The sequence below is a fragment of the Periplaneta americana genome, chromosome 15 (assembly GCF_040183065.1).
Source record: "Periplaneta americana isolate PAMFEO1 chromosome 15, P.americana_PAMFEO1_priV1, whole genome shotgun sequence".
In the NCBI taxonomy this organism is placed as follows: Eukaryota; Metazoa; Arthropoda; class Insecta; order Blattodea; family Blattidae; genus Periplaneta; species Periplaneta americana.
Window position 1 is genome coordinate 104,262,125 of NC_091131.1, and position 18,099 is coordinate 104,280,223.

Below are 18,099 nucleotides of genomic sequence, written 5' to 3' on the forward strand. Positions count from 1 at the left end.
CGGTCAGTGCGTCAAGCCGCAAAACCAGGTGGCCCGGGTTCGAATCCCGGTCGAGGCAAGTTACCTGGTTGAGGTTTTTTTCCGGGGTTTTCCCTCAACCCAATATGAGTAAATGCTGTGTAACTTTCGGTGCTGGACCCCGGACTCATTTCACCGTCATTATCACCTTCATTTCATTCATACACTAAATAACCTAGATGTTGATACAGCGTAAAATAACCCAATAAAATAAAAAAAATAACACCAACCTAAAATCCGTCCATGCTGGGACAAAGTGTCATCCCTGATGATTACTATTGAACAATGGCAGAGGTCTCATTCCACGCTTATCTTGAAGTTGGGCTGTCTGAAACGTTCAACCCCCGCCCAACCTCAAGACAAGCGTGGAATGAGACCTCTGCCATTGGTTAAATAACTATATACTTCCCTCCTCCTCTGCCGGTATTATTTACATTGCCTGTCAGACATTATGGAACGAAGTATAGACGTTCGCATTCGAGGAGTGCTGTATAGAGCGGAAACAAAATTAAATGGCGACGAAGTTGCATCGAAATCACAGACTGATCAGAGATTATAACTTACCATAAAAAAGTGGACAAAACTTACCGTTAAGCCTTACACTGGTAGGAAATAACACTCACACGTTGAACTAGTTTACATTTATTTGTATTGCCAGAAAATCCCTTAAAACATCTAGCGTACAAGAATCGCTGTAATGCAGTTCGTACTCTGAGTACTCCTGTCCGACCCTTCACTTGTGGTCCCATGGAACACTTTCTATTAGCTACTGCTGTTGTTGGCAACGTTAGTAAAAGTGCTTCCGGCCTGACTGCCGAGGGTTCTCAGTCCGTGTAAGTGAACAAGCCCTGGCCCGCACTTCTCGAGCTGCTGGTGCTGGCTCCTCACCGCGAACCGGTTCACGTGCACTGGAATGGGGACCACGATCTTGGTGGCGCTATGCCCCCCGGAAGGCCCTCCTTGGCCCCGTGCTCCTCCGCTTCCGGAAGTCAGACCTGCCTTCACTCTCTTCCACTTCGCTCGACGGTTCTGGAACCAGATCTTAACCTGTGCAACAGAGTGGCAGCAAAGATAATAATTAAAGCAATGTCTCGAGAGAATGTGAAATACTTAAATGAACAATAGCATGCACTACTATTAATAATACCTATACAGAATGTTTCCAGGCTAGTATTACAAACTTTCAGAGATGATGGGGAAGGGCACATGTATCAATTTGAGATAAGGAACCCTGGTCCGGAAATGGCTGAGTCGAAATTTACAAGCAAAAATAGTTGTGTGGAAATAATAGTACATTACGCAACAAGCCTATAATGATAGTAATTAAGACGCGAGTATGTTTGTTTATGAAACTAGCGCAAGCGAGTTTCATAATTTTCATACGAGCGTTTTAATTACCATTATAGGCAAGTTTCATACGACTTTTTATGCTCGACCATATTTCTAACTTGAAATTATTCAGAAGTATTCATTTTATTTATACCTGACTGAAGATCGGAAGTGACCTTGTGCATAGCTCGTAAATTGCGAGATGTGCGCAGACGCGAAAGTATTGATTTTTTTCGAGGAACAATAATGTCATTGACCTTGGTGTAATCTAGAGAATAACATGAACTAATTTTGATATAACCTGGAAATTGATTTAGAATTGAAAAACGAGATTACAAATTGAATTTATTTGAATATTATTTACAATTAACTCTAATTATTATAGTAACAGAACATAACTTTCTGCGACAGTATTGGATTTCCAGCCTCCGTGACGTTTCCCTCGTTGTCTTTCGATTGCATATCCGAGAATAATCGAAAACCTGAACATTAATGAATAGGTGTACTTTAATGACATGCATTAAAGGACTGCTACCAGGTGTATAATTACTACATTTCGGCATGGTCGAGCATAAAATAATTTTATTCCTCTGTACACCTTATTTATATGTATTTATCTGTACATCTTACACATACTGTATTCATCTTACGTTGTTTTCGTTGTCTAGTTACAGTATTCCATTCAGTGCGCTGTCTGAGGGGTGGGGACAGGAAATTATACTAAAGCAATGCAGATAGCATAATGTGTAACGGACATGGTCGGTCCTGATATGCACGTCTGTAGACAGCAGTGTATGTGTACAAGCTGCAGTGTCCAGTTGATCAGTCCTAGTGAAATGGAGGAGTACACGAGAGCGGAATATGCAGACCTGATTTTCGAATACGGATGAACCAATGGGAACAGTAGAGAAGCTCACAGATTGTATCGGGCCAAATATCCACATAGGAGACATCCGGCCCATACCGTCTTTCCACGACTATTAAGGGAAGGAGGGCACGTGGTGCCAAATTACAATTCCATTTCCATACAACTATTTTTGCTTATAACTTTCGACTCAGTCATTTCCGGACCATGGTTCCTTATCTCAAATTGATACTTGTGCCCTCGCCATCATCCCTGAAAATTTGTAACACCAGCCCGGAAACACTCTGTACATGCAGAGTGAGGCACTTAAAATTGCCATCTTATCTCCTACAATATAGGACGATTCATAAAAATCTTTACCATTTAAAGGACAACACTAAAATTATTTCAATTATTTATTATCATAATACACTGCTCTCTTAAATTGACTGATCATATTGGGAATTCAATCGCTTTCCCTAAACATACTGGAAATGTTTCATATAAAACATTTGTTTTTTTTCTCTCGGAAAGGAAGCAAAATTGTATTACAAGTTTTTTGTTTGAAATATCTCAAAGAATAACCCTTTGAAATAACATTACTTATGGTTCACTCTGTATATGAGAATTATATGAGCTTTCTTAGTATTCGTAAATACCATCTTGTCTAAATACCCAACACACTTTACTTCAGTAAAAATAAAATGAACAGCAAACAAAATCTCATTTTAATTTCATATATACAGCACAATGACATTTGCAACTAAGTTTCAAATTTGTCTCAATAACATCCGGTGAAATCAGTTCGTCGCCGAGAGCTGAGGTTTACCAGAAATTGAAACGGGAGAACGAACGAAATTGTAGCAGGACTTCCAAACTATCAGGAATACTGGATGTTAGTTATTCATGATTTCGGTGATGTATTAGAGAGGCTGTCATTTCCCGGCACACGAAGGCCTACGTTCAAACGGCGACAATCCGACTCCGTTCTGTCTGTCAGTGTGCGGCTTGCTGCGGTATTTATGGTTTCGACCGACTATTCTCCACCCATGAAAATCGTTCTCTTTTGACACTCTGTGAAAACACAGACAAATGCAAAAACGTGGCAGTTGTTGGAATTAATTTTCTAAAAGTACAAAATATTCGTTCGGTCGTTTTAAGCCTGACTTAACTGTCATAAATAACCATTCAAACTACCAGTTATCACGAGCGATGGACTGGAAATTATTATTTAATCTCAATCGCTTTTACATATTGCGACAAATTCTCTGAAATTATTAGCACATGAATACCACTGCAGAATACAACTTACAGATTAGCTTTGCTAACCGTCTCACAGTATTAAAACTCTCTTATCGCCTCCGAACACATAGCAACCATGATCAAATGTCCATCATGCGTACAGCTATAGATTTTTACATAATAATGACATTTGTTTCGGGTATACGGATATAACTCCGACATACGATGGAATTTCTGCGACGCGAGGTCAACACCATGCCTAGCCTTCATCTACGTAACTACAATACTAGAGGCAAACATTCCAACCAATAGCAATTGCTTCCTCAGAACGTTAAAGCTTTTCGCCTCATAGACTACTTTGCGTACAGTACAGTAGGCCTACCAGAAAAAAGTAATGAGCCAAAATTTTATGGCAGTCCTCTTGTATGTAGGCAATACGTTTCTCACGACTGTTCACATGTAGTATATATAACTTATACAGGCGTTTTTGTTTATTGCATATGCGCAATGAGTTGTATCTGGAATTTGGTAAAATTAGGGGACCCATTTTTTTTTCTGGAACTCGTGCCTGCTGAAGTACATCTTCATATTATTTTTAGTAGGTTATTTTACGACGCTTTATCAACTTCTAAGGTTATTTAGCGTCTGAATGTGATGAAGGTGATAATGCCGATGAAATGAGTCCGGGGTCCAGCACCGAAAGTTACCCAGCATTTGCTCTTATTGGATTGAGGGAAAACCCCAACCAGGTAACTTGCTCCGACCGGGAATCGAACCCGGGCCACCTGGTTTCGCGGCCAGACACGCTAGCCGTTACTCCACAGGTGTGGACTCTTCATATTAATTAACTAAATAATGTAACACGTATATTATCAGTATTTTTTTTTAAGTTATAGGCCTACTTCATTTGTAGATTTTGGCTGAAAACTTCTACTTTGAGGAAACTCCAAATAAAGTAAAATTGTTATTTTTTAAAATTACATTTGTAAGATCCTGTATTTGAGGAGCATCGTTTTAAAACGTCTTTTCCCAGATTACATGCCAATTCACCCGCGCCGATTTTGTTTACTGCACATGCGCAATGCGTTGTATCTGGAACTTGATAAAATTAGGCGGCCCATTTTTTTTTCTAGAACTGTAGCTACATTTCAGTCCGTGTCTGCTGAAGTATTTCTTCATATTAATTAACTGAATAGGTAAAATTAGGCGACCCATTTTTTTTCTGGAACTGTACATCGCAGTCCGTGTTTGCTGAAGTACTTCTTCATATTAATTAACTGAATAATGCAACATGTATATTATCAATATTTTTTAAAATTATAGGCGTACTGCATTTGTAGTTTTTGGCTGAAAACCTCAACTTTTAGAAAACTCCAAATAAAATAAAATTGTTTTTTTTAATTACATTTCTAAGATTCTATATTTGAGGAGCACAGTCTGAAAACGAGTTATTCCGAGATTACATGTCAATTCAGCCCCGCCTATTCGCTCCAAGTCACTTACCTATCGGAACTTCTCAACCATAACACTTCACTCCTGCTGTTTAAACTACCACATTTTCACACTCGACAATATAACTTAACCCACGAAGACTTACACTCCGGCAGCATTCGGTACAGTTAATTCATTATTTTTAATAATGGATGACATGTTTATTGCTCTTAATGATGAAATACATGCAATTTTTTGCCACTAAAATATGAAGTTATGACCACAGGTTCGCAAGTACTCAGAAATACACCTTGCTGTATGTGTTGGGGGTAATTCCGTGTGATTCGGGTGTACGCTACCTACCGTAGATTTCCAAATGCATAACAATGCTGGACGAAACTTCTTTTCCAATGAAGACTCGAACCAGTGCACATTCCGTAACATCAGTCCAGGTGTGATGTCTTAGACCACGACGCTGAAGCGCGAGATTGATTACTATTTTCAAATTATATTTATAAGGTTATGTAATTTGTATTTTTCGACTGAAGAACACTCAGCTTTGCGAAAACTCGGCATCATCTCGCCAAATCATCTCGCTATCACGCTAAATAATCTAGTAGTTGATACATCGTCGTTAAATAATCGATTAAGAAAATAAAAGAGAGAGACCATGTAAGTTGTGGAACGAGAATATGAAGTGCATGGATTCGGATGGAGCACAATGCCAATACAAATGAAGATTTAATGTGGCGAGTCAGCGGTGATCCTCAGAAGCTTTCTGCTACTAAATTTTAAGCCTCAGAAGAAGCCAGTAGCCTAAGGTCTTACTTGACAACATGAGAAGCCACCCAACCAACAGTACTGCATGTAAGTTCTTTCTCACCTGGACCTCACTGAGTTTGAGGGCCGCAGCTATCTGCGAGCGCTCCGTGAGGCTCAGGTACTTCTTGGCGTGGAACTCCCGCTCCAGCTCCAGCAGCTGCTCGCTCGTGAAGGCGGTCCTGCGTCTGCGCGTCTTGCTGCCGCCGCCGCCACCTCCGCCTCCAGCGCCGCTGTTACCCACGGAGCTCCCCGCATTGTTGGGCGATTGTTGCGAAGCGTCTCCGAGGTGCGACGTCCCCGACGTGGGCCCCGTGTCGTCGGATACGGCCCCAGGACTCGCAGGCTCGCAGTCAGGGCTCTCCGATCGACTGCAGTCTCCTCCTGTTACCAAGACAACAGTGGTCAGCATTCACACTGGAGGTGGGGAAAGTGGCCAGGTAGACAAAAAGTAGGGAGAAAATGTGTGTTGATTCATTTGTTCATTTCTCTTTCGGTAAATTAAAGTCATTCTTACACAAACACGTTATAATAATAATAATAATAATAATAATAATAATAATAAGCTGTTTCAGGTTTCTCAATGTTTAATGGTTATATATATCACAGATAAATATCTAAATGATTTCATTATTATTATTATTATTATTATTATTATTATTATTATTATTATTATTATTTATTTACTTACTCTGGCAGAGTTAAGGCCAGTAGGTCTTCTCTTCCGCCCAGCCAGACTCTAATTCTAATTGAATACAATTGCTTACATAGTTATTACATTAATATCTAGACCATAAAACAACATGAAAGTAAATAATGAATGTTGGATAAGTAATGTTAGTGTGACAATAATAAACACTGGTAAGAAATAGTTATAATAATAATAATAATAATAATAATAATAATAATAATAATAATGAAATCATTTAGATATTTATCTGTGATATGTATAACCATTAAACATTGAGAAACCTGAAACAGCTATTATTGTTAACAAGACTTGTTAGAAAAATATTTCGTTAGCCTATTCTTAAATTGGTTTGATGTCTGACAATCCCTGACATTACTCGGTAGGGAATTCCAAAGCCGAGGAACAGCCACAGTGAAAGTAGATGAATATTTTAGGATGTTCGGTGGGAGGGAATGGATAATATTGAGGAGTGTTGTGATTGTGTGTCTAGGTTATGGCGGGTGGATAAAGTTTGAAAACGAGACGCAAGATAGACAGGAGTGGAGAAATGCAATATGTGAAAGAGAAGGGAAAGACAGTGGATTTTCCTACGATCTTCTAGACGGAGCCAGGACAACATTTCGAGGGATGGTGTTACGTGATCAGCCCGGCGAATATTGAAGACAAAACGGACGCACATATTATGAACACGTTGTAGTCTCTGCGCCGAAGCAACGCTTACTATAATCAAAGCGGATTAATGATGAACTTTAAAGAAGGCTGCCACTGGATATGCATTATACAGAGCGAGTCTGATAAACTCGATAACGTTAACGAGTCCATTCCTATACACAAGGGGATTCCGTTTATATAGACCTACATAATCTACTTGACTTGGAAGAGTTTACTATAATCCAATGGGAGGGGGATTGCAATTGAAGCAGGTATTAGAAGAAGGGTCCAAATCGATATTTTTGGATTTTACAGGACGGACAAAAAACTAAATATAGCATTGTCAAATACGGATATAAAAATAAATTGCCTAGGATTAAATATATAACGCTTCCATGAAGATCTCGTGACATTTTCATATTTCTAACAGTCTTTTAAATTGAAGTAATCACATTTTTAAAAATTAGAATTGGGACCTTCTTCTACAATCCTACTTTTATGGCAGGTACAATCCTTACAAAAATCTATATTTTGGATACAAATCAAATCCTAACATGTCAGATTAGAAGACTGTTACATATAAGATAGCATGTTACAAAAATTTAAATAGGCTTACAAAACAACAATTTATAGCTACAAGTAAAAAAAATGAATTTCTGTGTAAGTTATAAGAACTTCACTAACATTATTTTAAACATATAGCTTACAAAACATGTTCAAGTTTTCACTGCATTGGTATCCCATATGAGTGCGGGTCTTGTATTTCGTCAACTTCTTGTAGAAGTTCAAAGTCTGCAGATTTGTGACATATTTTGAGAGCTTCATGACATATTTTAGCTTTGCTGTCTTGATAGGTAGTGTCTTTGTGTACAGAGACTAAGAAGGAAGAGGGACATGATTAACATCAGATTTCACAATTTCAAACTGAAAAGATCTCAAGTCATTAATGGCAAAATTGGTCTCTCTGGTACTGGGTGAAAACAAAAATTTATACTTTGTGATCATGAACTTGATACCTTTGATACCTTTGAATTCTTTGTAAGTTCATGCATATGTATATATACTTTTTGCTGGTTGAGTGGAAGAGAAGGCCTCACAGCCTTAACTCTGCCAGCTAAAATAAATAATAATAATAATAATAATTATTATTATTATTATTATTATTATTATTATTATTATTATTATTATTATTATTATTATTATTTAGCAATTTTTGCTACAGTACTATAACTGAAGAACGGTTCCAAATACTTTGAAAATTTTTTGATCATGAATCCTTTTACTGCCACCATTGTGAATTTTGTTGATATTACATCATCTATAAACTCTTCAGGACTTTCCACACGTTGAAGTTCCCTCTGTATACGCTCTATGACAACAAAATGCCGGTCATATGGCAGATAACTGTGACCACGTTCTGGAAAAAAAAGTGTGAGATTTCTTAAAACCTGCCATCAATGACCACATTGTCCCAAAAACGTATCAATGTAATATGCATATTCTCTCCACGGCAACCATCTGTGAATACCATGAGCTTCTTTACATTGCTGTTCAAAAATGCCTGAAAGTATTGATGTAGTATGGAAACAACTTCATTAGCCCCTTTCTTTGCCTCTGACTCTGCCCAGCAATACACCACACTCTTTTTGTTTGTTTTTTTTTTTTTTTTCCGAATACACGGACGTTAGATGGAGTCATAACTGGCTAATATGAAACACATCACAGTCACAAAGTGTGGACATGGGATATTTTGTCTAAAATCAAAACACAGTATATCAACTTCCTCATCCGTCTCAGCAATGGCTTCTGCTTTTTTTCAGCTTAAGGTATTTTAATACAGTATTTTTAGTCTCAAGAATCTCAGTTGGAAGAATAATGGCTCATCTATGAACTGTTGGGCCCTTCTTCTACAAATGTACACAAGAGAGTTACAACAAAGTCCCAAGTGGAATAACAGTAACAATATTGTATTTATAGAATATCATCACGTGGTTATAATATACAGTATAACAGTTTATTGTTAATTAATGTGGCTAAGAAACAGTTGTTTGTTAGTGTTCTTACTATAATGTTCTGTTTTAATGAGTTATTATGATATATTATTATGATATATTATTATTATTATTATTATTAGTAGTAGTAGTAGTAGTAGTAGTAGTAGTAGTAATAGTAGTAGTGTTGTCAAAAAATCTGAAAGTTAGAGTTTATAAAACAGTTATATTACCTGTTGTTCTATATGGTTGTGAAACTTGGACTCTCACTTTGAGAGAGGAACATTCAAATTTCAAATTTCAAATTTATTTACAATTTACATTTGAATTGAATACATATGAATAGATACCCGAAATGAGCATATGCTCGTGCTCGGGTAGAACATAGGTTAAGGGTGTTTGAGAATAAGGTGCTTAGGAAAATATTTGGGGCTAAGAGGGATGAAGTTACAGGAGAATGGAGAAAGTTACACAACACAGAACTGCACGCATTATATTCTTCACCTGACATAATTAGGAACATTAAATCCAGACGTTTGAGATGGACAGGGTATGTAGCACATATCCAGAAATGGATATAGAGTGTTAGTTGGGAGGCCGGAGGAAAAAAGACCTTTGGGGAGGCCGAGACTTAGATGGGAAGATAATATTAATATGGATTTGAGGGAGGTGGGATATGATGATAGAGACTGGATTAATCTTGCTCAGGATAGGAACCAATGGTGGGCTTATGTGAGGGCGGCAATGAACATCCGGGTTCCTTAAAAGCCAGTAAGAAAGTAAGTAGTAGTAGTAGTAGTAGTAGTAGTAGTAGTAGTAGTACTAGTAGTAGTAGTAGTAGTAGTAGTAGTAGTAGTAGTAGTAGTAGCAGTAGCAGTAATAGTAGGATTATTATTATTATTATTATTATTATTATTATTATTGTTGTTGTTGTTGTTGTTGTTATTGCAGGATTGGTTGTAATTCACAGCTTATTTCATTCTGTTCATTAGAACATGTAAATCTCACAGAAAATTGTATTTATTTATTCTAATTCAATTATCCTAAAGTCATGCATAGACACTGCACCAGTCGTAGGGATTTCCACAAATCCCGGTCACTTCTGAAATGATGGGAGAGAAAACGGAAATATTTGGAAAAATGTGACCCATTACAGTTTTTGTCCACCACAAAATTCAATTGGTATTGCTGGAATTTGATCCCGGGTCTCGAATGTCTCTATAGTGTTAATATTATATTATATAATTCCATTGCCGCTGTAATTATATTTTAGTTCCTATTTTATTTTACTTATTTATTTATATTATTATTTTTTATTTTAATATTATATCTGAACTGCGACCGAGCACGAGCGCTGCTCATTCGGTCTCAAATTTTGTTAATACTACTGTATCTTCTTTTTATATTGCTTGTATTATTTTCTTTGTATTTCTCTTTGTTTGTTTTGTAATTATATTTCTTTATTCTGTATTTGAAATTTGAATGTGGGAATAGATTCTCTAACCTCTCCAGTAAGGGTGTACATTATATTAACTTAAAAACAATATCCTGTATAACTGCAAGCCATTTCATACACCGTAGGATAGCTGTTAAGTAAGAAACAAGCATTCAGTAATCGGACCACCTGGGTGTTCTGGATACAAATACGAATAACAAGTAAAAGAGTAAAATATATAGACTCAATTGTACTCATGTACTCAACAGACAACGACAACGTTTTCTGTCCTTTTATCCTCATTTTACACAGAGAATTAACCCGCAACTAACAACAAATAAAATCGTTACTGTTCGAGATTCCTGTAGCCTTTAATAGGAAAAGCTGACCCAGACCAAAACGATTTACTTTCTCGAATTGTTCCAATCCAATGCCACAACAACAGTAATCACTCCCAACCAGTAGTCAAAACCGCACCTGCCACAGTGATCCTGGGGGCCGTGTCACATTACAATACTTTGCTGCGGTTTGTATCCTAACAATTTCACGCACAACATCGCCGCAACAGGAAATTGCTTATGACCAATAAATATATATAATAGCGAGGCAGCCTCAGAGAAGGACGTGATGACAAGCAGGTTTTGTTCTGATTCTGCACCGAGCTGTGAAGGATTGTTCGCTAAATGAGCAATCATAGATTGTAACTGTATGTTAACCAAACATCTACCAACGAAGTGATAATAACATTATCATTACTATTATTATGCATCACTGTAATAATAGTAATAACAATACTGCGGTAATAATACCAAGCAATTTCTTTCGTCATGAATCTTGAATTAATGTGGGAGAAGAGAAGAGAAAATAAACTGAAAGGTGCGCATGTGCGCATTCTTGCAGGGTTTCTTGTGTCTTACACATTTCAGAGCCTAGGAGCCGAATTCATAGTGAACATTTATAAATGAGCGATACTTATACCGGCACTCAAACTCGTTTAATATTCATATCTGTCCCTCATTCATAAATGAGTGGTCGAATAAGTGGGCTCTCATTCTAATAAGCGAGCTAGGATGTACACTTAAGTGTTATTCATATTGATTTCTGACCAGATTAGACCTAGGCCTACACGTAGTTGTTCTTCAGAAAATAGTAATGGAAAATAATAATAATAATAATAATAATAATAATAATAATAATAATGGCGTTGAATAATATTATATTGATTAATATGCTGACTTGAATAACATTTACAACTGGGCGTTAAAGCACAGGATGAAAATAAATGGTTCTAAAAGTAAATCTATAACATTTTGTAAAACCCGAGAGGAAACTAGTCTTAATTACGAATTCAGTGGTGTTGTAATTCCGCAAGAACAATGTTGTAAATACCTAGGAGTGTATTTAAACTCCAAACTTTCTTGGGGAGAGCATGTTGATAATGTTACAGGCAAAGCATGGAGGGCACTTCACTTTATTATGAGAATCTTGAGAAAGGCTAGCCCCAAATCGAGGGAAATAGCATATCTAACATTAGTGCGACCGTTAATGGAATACGGAACTACATGTTGGGATCCCTATAGAATATATCAGATAAATTCCTTAGAAAGAATCCAGTATAGGGCAGCTAAATTTGTTAAAGGTAAAAGAGAAGATGGGAACGATACGATAAAAGAACTTAAATGGGAAACTTTGGAAAACAGACGTAGGAAAACTAGAATAACATCATTGTATAGAGCACATCTAGGTCAGAAAGCATGGGTAGACATAACGGCTCGGTTAGAAAAGCCAACGTACTATGGTAGGAACGATCATGATTTTAAAATCAAATGTAGGAAACAGAAAACGGATGTAGGTAAATTCTCATTTTTAAATAGAACTATAAATGATTGGAATGACCTACCTGCAGCGGTCTTTGAGGGCTGTCCTTCCTTAAGGAGATTCAAGAATAATTTAAAGAGTTGTGTATAAAGTGAAAATTAAAATTAAGGTGACATTCAACATTTAATTTTTTAAGGTGGCATGTATTTATCTAGCCTGACGAGTTTACTTCCTTGGTTTGAATTGTAAATTATTTAAAAATAGCGTGTAAGAGGGCCTTAGACTAGAAATGTTTAGTTTAAATGTAGTTCTGTTTATAAGTATGCATAAGAATGCAATTATTTGACTTATTTGAACTGTTGTATCAGTGAAGCGAGGTGAGTCAGTGAAGTTATGGTTTTACAGTGCAGTGAACAGTTCCGATCAGTGATAATTTATAGCGTCAATGAAATGTGTTCTATAGTGTCAGTGAAATGTGTTACAGAGTGTCAGTGAAATGTGTGCTAAAGTGTCAGTGAAATGCGTCATAGTGCCACTACAGGGAATGAGATGAGAGTAAAGTGAAAGACTATTGAAAATTATGTAGGACCTATGCATAATTATGTAGGTTGTGTTGTAAAATTAGGTGTTTTATTTTATGTTTTATTATTATTGTGTTAAATTGTATTGTGTATTCTTATTGTATTGTGTATAAAATTGTATATGTGTTGTAAATTTTATTATGTATTGTAAATTTTATTGTGTATTGCTTATCATTTTAACTGTGTATTGTTAATATTGTATATACCACTGCCACCGGGTGCTTGCCCACTTGCAGTGTAAATAAATACATACATACAATTAAAAACGATATTTTGGGTAATTGATTAAAAGGCGACCTTACTCGTGTTAATTATGTAAACATGTGCGGCTTACAGCTGTTTCGGTGCTATTCGACACCATCCTCAGAACCTACTAGATCTCGGCGCTATCTCAACTTCGTTGCCTGTTGTGTGGGTGCGTTCGTGTGATGAAGAGTTGTGTCAACTAGTGTGTGTGTTCTGAAATTGATCTCTGTTGAGAATTTGATTGGGGTGTGTTTTATATTCAAGTGTTAAAAGTAGTGTACGAAAGATTCAACATGGATATTTTAGGGATCTGAAGAATACTTTAAAAATGTACAATGATGAACAGTAGTAGGTCTAATTCAAAAAGAGTTTTCATTTCAACAAAAAACTGTTGTGAACGTTTTGGTGTCATTAAGAACAGAGAATGTGCGCAACAAATTGGTACCAATTTCTCCATTTATGAAGTTCTGCGCACATTCCTTTTTTTCGGGTTTGTATTTACAATGATTTGTATTAATATTAGCCTTCAAATTTTTATATTGACTATTTGGTTTATATGACGTCATTCTATTTTCGGCCAATGAAGTGTAATGAAATTTTCAATTCCAATCAATCACAGTCATACATCGCGATAATTTTTGCAGCTCGATTTATAACTATCAATTTATCGCATGGTCATTCTTTTTTTTTAGTCAATGTCGCCAACTGTTTCCATGTAAATTGATGAGCATGAATCCATTGTGCTAAATAAAGTGCGAAATCCTATTTACACATTTACAGCTTCATCTTCTAATTCCATGTCCATTGTGTCTATAGAAAATGACACTCCTTCATAACAACTGTTCATTTAATAAATGTATTAATCAGGTTATTTTAATTATACTAAACTGTTTAAATTAAATTATGATTTCATCATATAATGAAAACGTATTTATGTTATAATAACAAGAGAAAAGCGCAGTACATGTAATTAACATTTTTAAACCTGTATTTCGCTTTTCTCAATTGGCATTACTGAATAACATTCAATTTCTTTATTGCAGTAATCGTTATTCATCTATCTTGACTTGACATTGTCTGAATAGGTTAAGTATCCATAAATATACATATTATTAACATTTTGTGAGCGAATTTTAGGGATATATTATTTACATTTTTATTTTATTCACGAAATAGTCTAATAAATGTCACTCGAGGTCTTGTGACATTACTATAGATAATTTGCTAAAGTCAATATTGAATAAATTAGAAAGTAGATAATTAAGATATTTTCCTCAACATTTATAGCTGCTAGTAATAGGCCTATTCATCCTTTATGAGTAAGTTAAAATTTTTCGAACAGAAACTTGAAATTTTTACTGGCTATGTATTTATTAACTTTTGCAGTTGATTCGTGTGGATTTATATCGTGTGACACAGCCAACAGTGTACTTCCTATGGAACTTAATATTTCCCCTCAGTTTGTTTAGTTGTCCAACATATTATTTTTTTTGGGTTGAAATATTTTGGTTTGTTTGTTTTATATTAATTTTTATATTTTAATACCAAGTCTTGCAGATGAAAAATTTCTTGGTCTATGAAATGCTTCCCCTTAGACATAATAACACAGTCTAGTACATATAGCCTATTCACGAAGCTCAATACGTTAGGGCTGGGGACGGAGCGGTTCGATTCATCATCATCATCACCATCATCATCATCATCATCATCATCGATATTTCAAGAATAGACTTAACAGCCTGTTTCGGCTTCAGTCCATCTTCCAACAAGTCTATCGACATTCCTTCGCCCTCTTGTTTCATATAAAAGTATTTCTTAAGCAATCTACTTTCCTCCATTCGGTCAACATGTTGTTTCCATTTTTATATATTTTATTTTATTTTATTTCATCATCAATTAAAAAAAATATTTACAGGTTTTCTTATAATATGTCCATTTCTTATTTTATCCATTTTTGTACAATCATAGACGCTTCGGAAGAATTTCATTTCCGTGGCTTGTATCTTATGTTCTTTTCTTCCCACAGTAATATTAAAAATAAATATTATGCTTGACCATGCCGAAATGTAGTAATTATACACCTGGTAGCAGCCCTTTAATGGACCTCATTAAAGTACACTATTCATTAAAGTTCAGGTGTTCCACCAATCAGAAAACACCATTGTAGCAACATGAAAGCGCAAGTATCGATTATTCTCGGATATGCAATCGAAAGACAACTAGCGAAACGTCACGGAGGCTGGAAATCCAATACTGTCGCAGAATGTTATGTTCTGTTACTATAATAATTAGCGTTAATTGTAAATAATATTCAAATAAATTCAATTTGTCATCTCGTTTTTCAATGTCTAAATCAATTTCAAGGTTATATCAAGATGAATGTTAATTTTACTCTCTGGATTATATCAAGGTCAATGACATTTGTTTCTCGGAAAAAATCAATACTTTCGCGTCTGCGCACATCTCACAATTTAGAAGGTCAGTTCCGCTCCTCACTTAGATAACCATAACATGAATACTTATGAATAATTTCAAGTTAGAAATATGGTCGAGCATAAAATGTCGTATGAAACTTGCCTATAATGGTAATTAAGATGCTCGTATGAAAATTATGAAACTCGCTTGCGCTCGTTTCATAAACATATTCGTGTCTTAATTGCTACCATTATAGGCTCGTTGCATAATGTACTATTCTAACATACTCGTACATTACATTCTATATATTTTTTTTAAGAAAAATCTAATTTCAGTTGTTAAGATCTAAAAATCTATAGCCTAATAATAGCATTACACATGATGCAAGATGGAAAGTTGAGAGAGTGAACCCACAAGTTTAAAGTAATACTGTACCAAGATTTGGAGGGAGGTTATTAGAACCGGGTGTGCGCTTTGTTACTGAACAGTGTTAAGAGATTTAGTTTCTTTGTAGCGAACTTTCTATTGTAAGCTATTGCATTCGTATAACAACGCGATCACATGAACAGAAAATTGATGTTTCTTTAACTTGAAATTTGTGGGCCATTGACAAAATAAACAGGATACAATCGCGATGATTCTTTGGGAGAGTGAAAATGTGTCAAAGGAGCTGCTGGCATCCCCGCCGCCACGAGGAGCATGTTTTTCTCCCTTCTTGGGAGAATAAGGCGCTCCCTCCAGTCACAATGTACGGGTCATTGAAATTCTCCCAAGCCGCCTTGTCCCCCTCTTCTTCAGAAAGATATGCCGCCTGCCTACAGCACAAAGGCGGTACAAATGTCTGCTGTCTGGAGATGTCGCTCGCTTGACCACACCGCCCGTCTGCCTTCCTGCTTCCTCAGAGTTATCAAAATAGATCCGGCTGCTGCAGTGCACCGTTCTCTAATTCGCACACGCGGAAAAAGTGGAGTCTGGGAGTCTGTTTTCCTTGACGAAACAAGAAACAATCTGCAGAACCAAATAATAGCCTATCTATATTACCTATTTCTCCTAGACCTGCATTGTTTTGCATGAGCATTTGCTTGTTCCATCGTTTCATAATCTCGCTCTGAATCTCTGATTATGCTTATCCATTGGGTTTCATTGGTAAACTGTTTGAGGTAACCTGTTATTTACCGCTTTCAGCCAGTTTCATGCGATATCCATTATTACTGTAACATTCATTTTCTACTCATTGTTTTAGCCTCAATTTCTCATTTGTTACTTATTGATTAGGCTATAATATCTCCATTTTTGTTTTTAAATCATTAATTGTATATTTATTTCTTGTTTGTATATTTATTGTATTGTAAATCACCCCCTTATTTGTAATTTATTGATCGTATATGTATGTGTATTATTTTGTATTTTCATTTATTTGTAACTAATTGATTGTACCTCAATTTCTTATTTGTACTTCATTTATCATATAGGCCAAACCATTTCTTACTTGTAAATTATTGATTATTGGAGAATCCGTAGTAACTTGAAATTAGAACAAGTATATAAGAAACCTAATATAGTAACTTCGATGAAAATTAGAAGACTTGAATGGATAGGTCATTTATTTAGAATGGAGGAAGAAAGAATGGCGAAGATGATCTTCACTGGAACACTGGAGGGAAGGAGAGATAGGAGTCGTCTTAGATTGAGATGGTTAGACTGTATTGAGGAAGATTTGGGGAAAGTGGGAATAAGGAGATGGAGGAAGAGATCAGAGGACAGAAGTGATTGGGCTATTGTTTTAAGGGAGGCTTTAGCTAAACTATAAGAGCTGTATGCCAAAAGAAGAAGAAATTATTGATTCCATTTCCATTTCTTGTTTTTAACTCCGTGATTGTAGCTCCATTTCTTACTTGTAACTTATTGATTGTATCATCTATATTTCCCATTTGTAACTCATTGACTGTATATCAATTTATTTGTAACTCAGTGATTGTAGCTCCATAATTATCTTACTGTAACTTATTTATTGTATCATCTGCATTCCCCATTGTAACCCATTGACTGTATATCAATTTATTTATAACTCAGCGATTGTAGTTCCATTTCTTACTTGTAACTTATTGATTGTATCATCTACATTTCCCATTTGTAACTCACTGACTGTATGTCAATTTATTTGTAACTCAGTGATTGTAGCTCCATTTCTTACTTGTAACTTATTGATTGTATTATCTAATTTCCCATTTGTAACTCATTGACTGTATATCAATTTACTGTATTTGTAACTCAGTGGTTGTAGTTCCATTTCTTATTTATAATTCCGTGATTGTATCTCCATTTATTTGTAATTCATTCATTGCATCTCCAGTTATTTGTAACTCTTTGATTACATCTACATTTCTTAATTCTAACTCATTGATTATATTTCCAGTTCTTACCTGAACTCATTATTGCGTCTCCATTTCTTACTTTTAACTAATTATTGCATCTTCATTTTTAATTTGTAATTCATATATTGCATTTCCATTTACTTGTAACTAATTGGCTGTATCTCAATTTCTTATTTGCAATACGCTTATCGTATTTCTATTTCTTCATTTGTA

At 35.7% G+C, this 18,099-nt stretch overlaps 1 protein-coding gene across 1 annotated transcript in view; it reads right to left on the minus strand.

The window, feature by feature from the left end:
- Positions 1–650: 650 nt before the first annotated feature.
- The window catches only part of unpg (homeobox protein unplugged), a 107,544-nt gene continuing 90,095 nt past the window's right edge, over positions 651–18,099 (minus strand). Inside the window, exons 2-3 of the mRNA XM_069847948.1 lie at positions 5,748–6,067; positions 651–1,065 (exon numbers count right to left, since the gene is read on the minus strand). Coding sequence (XP_069704049.1) covers positions 781–1,065; positions 5,748–6,067 — 605 coding nt within the window. The 3' untranslated portion in view covers positions 651–780. The remainder of the gene's footprint in view (positions 1,066–5,747; positions 6,068–18,099) is intronic.